The 11,133-nt window shown below is 45.2% G+C and overlaps 1 protein-coding gene across 1 annotated transcript; it reads left to right on the forward strand.

Moving 5' to 3' along the window:
* The first annotated feature begins 3,621 nt into the window (after positions 1-3,621).
* Positions 3,622-9,586, forward strand: LOC124680556 (transcription factor RF2a-like). Its single transcript, XM_047215608.1, has 5 exons — positions 3,622-3,680; positions 3,779-4,361; positions 6,489-6,621; positions 8,329-8,413; positions 8,794-9,586. Exons 2-5 carry the CDS (start codon positions 3,850-3,852, stop codon positions 9,165-9,167), a joined length of 1,104 nt encoding a protein of 367 aa, XP_047071564.1. The 5' UTR covers positions 3,622-3,680; positions 3,779-3,849; the 3' UTR covers positions 9,168-9,586.
* The last annotated feature ends 1,547 nt before the right edge of the window (positions 9,587-11,133 follow it).

Raw genomic sequence — 11,133 nt, forward strand, 5'->3', positions numbered from 1 at the left:
CTCATACCACAATATCACCACAAGAGTTACATAAATAGCAGCGTAATCATGTAGGGAAGCTCATATGGGCTAGAGAAATGATCATTTGGATTAAGTTACTACCACAAACCCCAGGTCCAGGGGTGGAATACTTCCCTCTCATGGTGGAGAGCGAGGAGGAAGCGTTGGTTAAGGAGGAGATACGATCAAAGGCGATTCCGTCAGCGGTTTCCCTTCAAATCTTCCGATCACAGCGGATTGCAAAATTGTTTCGTTGTTTTCTATCTCTGCCTCCACTCGTTGCAGGATCACAATCGAGGCCCTTTTTGTAGGTAGTTTTAGGTCAAAACAAAGGGATCGACGTGAATATGGATGGCATGGACGCTCGAGGCTCCAGATAGACCCAATGGCACAACAGAGGTATCTAGCCACACCATGGGCCCCCATTTGAAGCCTATAGCCCTCATGATGGCCCACTTTAGCTTGTTAGATGCATCTCCGGCCAAAATTCCGAAGCGAGCTCTTCGACCTTGCCTTTTTTTGGAGTATCGAAGCTCCTTCAAAGTCCAAAATGCTGAGAGAAGGCTTTATACCAAACAGAGTTAGAACCAAAATAAAGGGGATCTCTTGAAAAATCTCTGAAATCAATATAGAACATGATACTAACAGTAGTTAAGATGCAAATATGTTGGAATATTATACATTAAACTACAAATAACATAACTGTATCTTACATGCATCACCACCAAATCCGCACAACGAAGAAGATGAGAAACATGGCACACCGGATCTGGCTGGAAGGGACCTGGTATCCTACTTCCAGATGCCACTACTGGACACCCATGTTGAATATAATATATTTTCTAGTCCCTTTCTATCAGTTCGTACATGGTTGAGGTAGCTAGTGCAACAATTTTATATGGTATAAGAGCCAAGAGGGCTCAAGTTCAAGACCCTGCTTACACAATATTAAAAGCAAACAAAAATATTCCGCGGCCTCCATCGAACCCACGCCAAGAACTAAAATAACCTAGACGTGAGAGATAATATTGAGTATAAATATAGTGGCTAGTCTCTTTCCATCAGTTTAGACTTTTTATTATGTTGGCTAGTGCATCAACTCTATAACCGAGACCCTAGTAACTACACCACTGCCTACAGCGCCTCCCCTTCGCCATCTCCAGCCGACAATGCCTACGAGAGAGGCTTCGGTTTGGCCCGGAGCCTCAAAGCAAGCTCTCAAGTTACAATAGTAGGGAGAGAGAAAGAAGAGAAGAGAAATGTTTTTTTTTGACAAATCTGACTCCTAGGCGAAACTAATTTCTCGTCTGGCCTGTTGGTAAAACTATTCAGAATATGACCCCTAGGTTCTATGCCATCCAAAATCGAGCCAAAATTGTGCAGGTCAAGGTTAACGCAACACGACTCCAAATCAGGTCGGCGCCAAGCCACATGGCACCAAAGTGTGGTCGGCGACAATGTCAATGGCACATAATTACTAGGAGTGATTCTATGCTTCTTTTTCTTGGCACCGCCGTACACAACATCAGCTCCATTATCGTTGATGTTGAACCTAGGGATCAGACTCCGAATAGTTTTGCCAAAGGGCTAGACAATGAATTAGTTTCACCACGGATTTGTCAAAGAAAAGTGAAATGAGCCTTTCCATTAACTTTTGATTGACAATTTTGTTAGCTCGAGTTGTTCTTTATAAACCATCTAAAGGGAAGCTATATGTTCGAGCAACCCATGTATCTAAGTCACAAGCATAGTAATAAAACTAATCTTATTAATTAATTACCTAAAATAGCAATATTGTTCGTACAAAGAAGTCACGGCGAGAGCTTGTTATTGTTGGAACAAGCTGTATAATAGTCACTCCTCCCACGCCAACACCACTCATGAGCTCAACCTCTTAATCTTCTACGATACATGCTTTCCTTACTCGGAGTTGAGCATGCCATTCTCGTAGGCATAAAGTTCTTTTGAATGACGAAGATCTGATAATTTTTTCATCTAAAGAGAGGCCTTTAAGGAAAAAAAAACTCACGAATCCAAATAAATGCATTCTAATAATCTCATCATAAAATCAAACTAAACCAGATAAATTACCTTAGATATTGATATTTTCTGTAAATAAAGCTCGTCATTTATTTGGTAATAAGTTATACAGGGCTCACCCCTTCCACTCGAGCCGCACCAAATCTACCACCAATCACCGTGTTCCTTTTTTCACAACGCTTGTTGTTTTGTCGTACTTTCGACAACTTGAACATTTTATTAGTTTTTAGGACAATAGCCAACTTCGTCCTCGTGAAGGCAACCAAACGATAAACTGCCACTAGAGATGAAACCAGTTTTTAGGACAATAGCCAACTTCGTCCTCATGAAGGCAACCAAACGATAAACCGCCACTAGAGATGAAACCGTTGTTCAACCTATTATTATCACTTAAAAGCATAAGTAAAAAAACCAGGTAAGCTCCTAGTAAGTCACAATGAGAACAACTTAAATTTGTAGCCGCTAGTTTGAAAAGGATTATGGACTGTACTTTATATTTTGGAGTGAAGGGGCATTATAATATTTTCTATAAATAAAAAGTAATTTATTTTATCATAAATCTTGACATGCTCATTTCCCACAGTCCCACTCAAGGTGCGCCGATATCAATAACCAATGATCGTATTCCTCCTTCACAACACTTAGTTTGCTCTCCTCTAGACAACTTCAACACGCCACCCTCACCTTGTATTAGCTTTTGGGTACCGCCTTCCATTTCGTCCCCGTGACGACAACAACCTACTAGAGTTGGAATTAACACTAGAGAAAGCCAACGATCATGTTGTTGTTGCCGCTTCCTACATAAACACACTATCTAGGTAAGATCTTAGTAAGTTGAGGTAAGACTAAGTGAGTGAAGATTTATAGCCACTAGTTTTAAAAGACTTATGGATGCCAATTCATTATTTTTTCTTAAAATGTGTAAAGTTCGAAAATCTTCGAGGACCATCTCCCACATCGTCCTTGTGATGGTGAACACACACTATGATTGACTTATTATTTGTTCTATCGTAATCGTTTGTATCACCCATGACCAACATCGATCTAGTAGAATATCATAGGTCCAAGTGTCCAACACATCTTGAGGGGCATCTACAACCATCCACAACTTCCACCTTGCATGGTACTACTTGATACATCCATCGTTAGTCACGAAGCCATGAACCAAAGATAATTTCACTATTCTCGCGAAAGGACGATTATACTTCACTAAATTGACTTAAAAAAGAAGAGACTAATCATCACAAACATCTTTTGTCACATCTCAATCTCAAACTCCTCCTTGTAAACATGCCTTAGCAGGCCCGACACATGCCTACTCACCTGGAATGAATGAACCAACCTTCACACATCTTTACCTCCAATAAACCTGAATAAAAAATCTCCTTCATGCGTCCAGCTCTATCATCTCGTCTCCCTCATGCAAATGATGCCAACAAGTGATAGATAGATCAGCCAGAGGTGAACAGCGCTCGAATCTCAGGTGAGAGAAACCAAACCAGCCTCACCTCTCCGGCTCTCCCCCACTTCTCTCCCTGCGAATCCCCTCCCATTTCCTCTCTGCCTTGCCCAAGCTTCCACGCTCCTAGATCTTTCTACCCCTCCGTCGCAAGAATTTCAACCCGACTTCCACGCTTCCGGTTCGTCTTCTTTCGGCGCTTACCATTCGAATCTCGGATTCTTTTGCAGTAGTGGAGTATAATTTTGAGTTTGAGCCGTGTGTTTTTCTTGCCTGAAGCTTGATTAGCTCCGTGGGCTGCAAAAGGCGGCGCCTGTGCGGAGATTCGCGGATTTCTTGGTGCCAAGAAGATGAACAAGGACAGGTCCCGGATCTCGGCAGACGGCGGGGGCGACGGCCTGCCGCCGCGCCGCTCGGCGACTCCCCCGCCGGAGTACGACATCAGCCGCATGCCGGACTTCCCCACCAGGAACCCGGGCCACCGCCGCGCGCACTCCGAGATCCTCAGCCTCCCCGACGACCTCGACCTCAGCGCACCCGGGGGCGGCGACGGGCCCTCGCTCTCGGATGAGAACGACGACGAGCTCTTCTCCATGTTCCTTGACGTGGACAAGCTCAACTCTTCCTGCGGGCCCTCGTCGGAGGCGGAGTCGTCGTCCGCCGCTGCCGCCGGAGGGACGGCCCACGGGGCGAGGCCCAAGCACCAGCACAGCCAGTCCATGGACGAGTCGATGTCGATCAAGGCGGAGGAGCTGATGGGGGCGCCCGGGATGGAGGGGATGTCCACTGTGGAGGCCAAGAAGGCGGTGTCCGCGGCCAAGCTGGCTGAGCTTGCTCTTGTCGACCCGAAGAGGGCGAAAAGGTTTGATTTCGCCTTCAATTTCTCTATGTTAGAGCATCTCCAGTCGCGTCCCCCAAACCGTCCCCCAAAGCGATTTGGGGCGCGCCGGACAAAAAAAGCGTTCCAGCCGCGTCCCCCAAAGCCCTTTTTTGTCCGGCGCGGCCCGATACGGTGTCCGGCGCCCCGAGCCCGTCCCCGTCCCACAGGGGACGCTCCGGGGACGCCGGACACAACGAAAAGCGAGGCCAACCGACGCGGGGCCGACCCGTCAGCGGCACGGAAGGCTAAAACCCCGTCGCCTACCTTTGGTCAAGCGACGTTAATGGCGTCCCTGTTTTCCCAGGCGACGCAGGGACGCGTCTCGTCGTGCATGGCCGCGTGGCCGTCCGCGCCGGAGTTATTGCGTGCAACCACCCGCTGCTGCCGCTGTTTTAAGGCGCCCTGCAGTTAGCGCCGCTCATCCTTCTCGTCGCCGCCGCCTCCCCTCCCAGATCCTCTCCTCGCCGCTCAAAAAAATGTCGTCCTCCCGCAAGATCGCCGCGGCGAACGGACGCGGCAGCCTCGCCGTGGCGGAGGCGTGGGCGGCTGTACCGCGCCGGTATCCGGTCCCGCCGGACATGCGGCTGCCAGCGGCGGCGGGCTGGAGGATGGCCGTGAACGGCATTGGCGTTCCGCCGCCGCCGAAGCCGCGCACGGACCAATGGTGGGACGCCGTCATGGCCCGGCGGGCTCAACTCACCGCGGAGGAGCGGAGGGATCCGACGTGGGCGGTCGAGAACAACGACGCCTGGTGGACGACGTACTTCAAGGCCAAGTACGACGTCGAGATGCACGGCACCGACGGGCTCGTCGGCGGCCCCAACAGGCTGGAACAAGGACGGCCGCGCCCGTTGCAGGGCGTTCGGGCGCACCCTCGAGAACGTCATCCGCGGCATCCGCAACGGCGGCTCCGCGGGCTGGAGATGCCGTCGTCGCCGCCGCCGTCTCCTCAATGGCAGCCGAGGAGGACGACGTACTCGTCCTCCTCGCACTCGTCTTCCTCGGGACCGGCGCGATCGACGCCGTCCTCGTCGTACCGGTCGGCGCCCTACACCGTCCCCAAACGGGAGGTCAAGGAGGAGCCGGCGACGCCCGTCAACACAAGGCGTGGCGGCAGCGGCAGCGGGCGGCAGCAAGGGAGGCGCGGCGGCGCCCTCCTCATCCCGAAGCCGGAGGTGAAGGAGGAGCCGGAGGAAGCGTCGCGGGCGGCGGCTGCCGGCGGAGTACGAGCGGCAGCGGCGGCTCATCGCCGGCAGCGACGACCCCGAGGACTGCCCGGGGCTGCGGGCGGCGTTCATGGCGTCCATGGACGACAAGGACGCCTGGAGGGCGACACTGGACGCGGCGATCGCCATGTCCATCCTCGACTCCGGCAAGCCGCTGGTGGACCTCACCGACGACGGCGAGGCAGGACCAAGCGGCTTGGTGAAGGACGAGCCCGTGGACGAGCCCGTCGACGAGCGCGGCAAGCGAGGAGGTCGTCACCGACGAGATGTACAACTTCCAGCAGTACTACGACGCCTCCGGCCGCCGCAAGCGGTTCTAGATTAGGTTTAGTTTTAAAGTTAGTCAAATTTCGTTCGAATCTATGTAAATTTGGACGAATCTAATCGAATCTAGTTAAGTTTAAAATTTGCGAAATTTTGTTTGGGGGACGCGACTGGGGAGCGACGTCCCCCAAACGCGGCACGAACGAAACACGTCCCCCAAACGCTCAATCCGGCGCGGTTTGGGGGACGGTTTGGGGGACGCGACTGGAGATGCTCTTATAGCTTCTGTTATTGAGTTCAGGTAACCTTTTGTGAAATGCCTGCATTTTTTCCTGAATATTTCACATCAAGTGTTTGCTTCATCGACTGGTGAGATTCTTAGCTACAGAAGTACTTAGTACACAACTTTTGCAGTAGGTCATGTGAGAAGTAAGAAAAAATAGGTCTCGGGTAGGTTAGAGTGTCAAATTTTTGGACAGAAGTGCAATTGGAATGAGATGCCTCATTTTCACTACCATTCTGTTACATTCTTTTGGATATCATTTTTGTTGTCGATAAAGTTTATGTAGTACACATGATAGCAACCATACACTGATATATGCTATATATCATTTGACAGGATTTGGGCAAACAGGCAATCCGCTGCAAGATCGAAGGAAAGGAAAATGCGCTATATTGGTGAACTTGAGCGCAAGGTGCAAACCCTGCAGACAGAAGCAACAACATTGTCAGCCCAGTTGGCATTGCTACAGGTGCGCACTATTGCTTTGGAGTTTTTGTCCCAGCTGGCAAACAAATCATTTTGGATGGGACGAACGGAATTCCACATATGTGTTAAACTAGCGTGTAGGGTTCTGTTCTATCTGATAACATTGGAGCTTAGGAATTGGTTTTAATAATTCCATTATGATGTTTATAGTAAGAACCGTTTGTTGCGTGTCTTTTGGTGTATGTTGGTTTCCTGGAGATGACGTTGCTGTCATGGAGATGTTCTATCATATTTTAACAGATCTTCTATTCTACCACATTGAGTACTTTTGTTTTTCGTTTTCAAGAAAAGTTGTTATAAGGATGGAGATCTTCTGTCGTATTTAACAGATGTTATGTCATAGCGTTGAGTACTTCTGTTTTTCGTTTTCAAGAAAAGCTATTCTATACGTTGAGTGTACTTCTATTTTCATTTCCAAGAAAACTATTTTAAGGATGGACGTTGTGGTATTTATATGTTAGCACTAGCACAAGTGGCACTGCGTACAACCACGTTAGTGATAATGCTAGTTGGAAGCATCATGTTGTATGTCACGAGATGCAATATCTTGTCTCCCTGTTGTGCAAAAGTAATAATGAGGCTCTGTTGTATTGCTATGCAGTTTGCATGTTTGAATGGAATGATAGTATTAGGTTGCCACTTCCTTGGTGGGTCTCAAGCTTATATCCATTATAGGTTCAAAACAAAAATTAAATAACATGTAGCACACTTCAGAGCAAAATCCTTTTTGATATGACATAAATATGTTGAATAAGTACCAAATGCATCTGATATGCCACCTGTCACCTGTGTCCAATACAGTGCTTACTTGCTTTTTCTATTTTCCGTGTTGAGAAGTTTTAAGCAAAATGCAAGATTTTTTTTTGATAATCATAAGTCTTTCTGGTAGATAAATGCATTAGATTTCTTCAGAATATCTTCAGCATGTTCCTAACTTGGATTGACCTGCTACTTGCCATTACCAAGTTTTGAAACGTAACATAAATCAACATTGGAGTGCTATCCAAGTTTTAGAAAAGAAACGAAATCGCGATATACCAAGAAATGTAGCAACTAGTACATACACAACAAAAGAGATAATATCCATTGTGGTCTGAGGAAGGGAGCCCAGTGCTGCCCATTCTTGTGGCTGTTTGTGGTAGTTGGTGACTTGGTATTACCTGGTTTCATCCATGTATCTTCAGAATGAATATACTGTTAGAAAATTTTACAGGATTTTTTCTTTATGCGGCAAGGTGGCATTTTATGCATTATGTCATATTCTAAATGAATGTTAAAAATGGTGCAAAATGATGGTGTCGAATGTATATGAACTTACAAACGTTTGACATCTTAATATATTGAATGAATTGATGTTTCTTCTGGTCAAACCTATAACTGGTCTTTGCTGTATTCAACATCTAACAACTGGATCTGCCTTGAACTTACCATCAGGTAAATCAAGCCTTCAGGCAAAGGCGTGCAAATTAACTCAATGATCTGCTGTTAGATATATGTAGAGTGCAGATGTAGACCTTAGGAAGATCAAATTTTACAGCATTCACATTTATCTAGAGCATTGTTTCCCTATGATACCCATCCATCGATGCACTGAATAACACCTGATTTTTTTTGCGAGAACAATACTCCTGATAAATTCTGTGTTTAATTCAATAGCTAATGACTATTTTGCTGTTATGTCCTATGTCAGAGAGATACCAGCGGACTAACAAGTGAGAATAGTGAATTGAAGCTACGTCTGCAGACCATGGAGCAGCAAGTCCACCTACAAGATGGTAATATTGATACTTCTGAGCGACCACTATATTTGCTTCATTTTGTTTTGCTTCTGAGTGTCCACAACATTAATAGTAGTAAACTTTGCAGGTCATGTTTATATAAGTAGGGTAGAAGATCTTTCATTTTTCACAATATAAGTACCTGTATAATAGGAAATTTGCAATGTTAAAGATGACTTTAAAACCGTGCATTTAGTCTATATTATACAGCATATCACGGACATAAAAAATTCTTTCTGAACTTCTATTTCTTTCATCTTTATCTCTGAGCTTACATCTTTATAGTTTATCCTCATCCATGCCTAAGTGACATCCTTAAAGAGAATTGTGGGAGAATTATGGTTTTCCTAAGCTTCTTGTTTTTTTCCCCTGGTTAGCTCTAAATGACACCCTGAAAACGGAGGTTCAGCGGCTGAAGGTCGCGACAGGCCAGATGTCAAACGGTGGAGGGATGTTGATGAACTATGGCGGAATGTCACAGACGGCACACCAGTTTGGAGGCAACCAGCAGATGTTCCACAACAACCAATCCATGCAGTCTCTGCTTGCGACGCACCAGCTGCAACAGCTCCAGCTCCAGCAACATCCCCAGCAGCAGCAGCGCCCTCAACAGCACCACCAGCAGCAACTGCACCCATTGCAAGCACATCAATTCCAGCAAGCGGCACGTGACCTCAAGATGAAAGGGCCGATGGGCGGCTCCCAGAGCATGTGGGGTGATGGCAAGTCATCAGGAGGCAGCGGCATGTGAAATGAGTACCATGGGTCTGAAAGTTTTTTGTGCGAGTGCTGAGCGTTGTGGGTAGATGTGATGATGCTGTTCTAGTGTACCAGTTTTCATCATCTGTAGGTTCGAGTTGGCTTCAGGTTCAGTTAAACAGTTGGGAGGATGATCACAGGTGTAGACAGTGAGTGTTGGAAGGAGTTTGTTTATCTGTAGTTGCTAGAGATGTCTGGTTGAACCATTCGTTTTTGGACGGGTAGAACATCACCAAGGGTCTAGGATGCCTTGTTGCAATGCATCCAGTTATGGACTAGCTTTTAGCAGTATATTGTCGTTAACTAGAATACTCAGTGACTGATGGGTTTGGACTGTGCCGGTGGGCATTTTAGAGGAGAAATGAACAGAGTAATTACAAGGTGTTTGAACTCAAGTCACCTTGACTACTAGATGCTGGAACCATTATGTTTTCAAGCATTGTCCTTATATGGTTCTTAACTTCTAATGATCATTCTGCAGCCAGATCACTATTTTCTTGTAGTATTATTGTCAACTAAAAAAAAAAAATCCAGTAATAACCCCTATGCCGTAATTTCTAGAAATAACACGATGTCGTCGTTGTAAAATGATTAGGGGGCGGCGTTCCTGGCGAGGACCACATCCCAGCAAGGATGATTGATACCTGTGTGACCTCAGTTGGCCATTTTCACATAAAATAAGATAACACCAATTTTGTTCAGAAAATAAATTAACATTTATGAGTTTACACATAACACAAATGTACACTAGCTACGCACACTGCCGGAAAATGTAAATGTAACCCGAGCTAGATGTATCTCGTTTTTTTTTTGGAAAAATTGAAATGATATTTTAAAGTTTCAAAAACTTCTAAAAAATCATAGATGTTAAAGAATGGTGTATTCTATTGTACCAAGTGCAAAATCTCAACTCGAAACACATTATATTCCGGGCCACACAAATATGACAAGATCTGATGAATTTGGGTGGTTTAAAATTTGTACTGTTCACTACAAATCCTCATTTTTTTTCATAGCCTAACATACAATCGTATTTTGAGTTGAAAATTTGCACGTTTATAGAGAGTAAATCATTTCTAAATCCAGGATTTTTTCTTCTCTAAATTTTTTTAATTTTCATTTTTTTAAAGAGTTACACGTAATTAGTGTGCGGGTTTCCTTCCCCTTCCTCTCTCCCTCCCTCACTGTCTCTCCAACCTGTTTGTAATCGACTTCCTACTAAACGTCCAGTATCATCACATTGACCATTATTACTTTTGGTGGGATATTATTATTTACACATTGACCACTATTTACCACTTAGATCAAAATAGACATTGTATATGGACTGTGTGGTGCCACATTTTCTCTCTCTATTTTCATCCCTATACGAGGTAGCATGCGTCAACTCTGAATAAGATTTTTTTAAAATAATGACTGAGTATTTTGAAAAAAATAATGTTTTAAAAATATCATCAGAGGTCGCATAGGGATGATAGGAGGCCCGCCATCTTCAGTGGGGATGAAAATCCCCATAATAGTTTCTACGCATGACAACATGATGCTATATCTGAAATGCATGAACCCGGCCGGAAATCGCATTGGGATTTTAGTGATTAAAAACAATATTTTGATATGTGATCTAAAATGCCAAAATAATCAATCATGCCCAAATTTTGACTCCTTGTTGACCACTTCTAAAATTTGAGAGAAGCATTTTAAATTCCCACGTCCTTCAGATGATTGAGATGCAATGACCCACATAACTACTATTCATTCTCGATCCTAAAACACGGGTTCCCTCGATATCATAGTAATCACTATTACAGAACAACAAAATCGTCGGGGGTGTTTAGAAGTGAATGATGCATCTAATGAGATAACTAGATTTTACCTTCTTAACTAATATTGTTTTGATTTGGTTAACCCTCAAATTTTTGTCTGAGTAATTTTGGGATGATATAACTACTATTTCATAC

The sequence above is a fragment of the Lolium rigidum genome, unplaced genomic scaffold, assembly GCF_022539505.1.
Source record: "Lolium rigidum isolate FL_2022 unplaced genomic scaffold, APGP_CSIRO_Lrig_0.1 contig_20190_1, whole genome shotgun sequence".
NCBI classification, from domain to species: Eukaryota; Viridiplantae; Streptophyta; class Magnoliopsida; order Poales; family Poaceae; genus Lolium; species Lolium rigidum.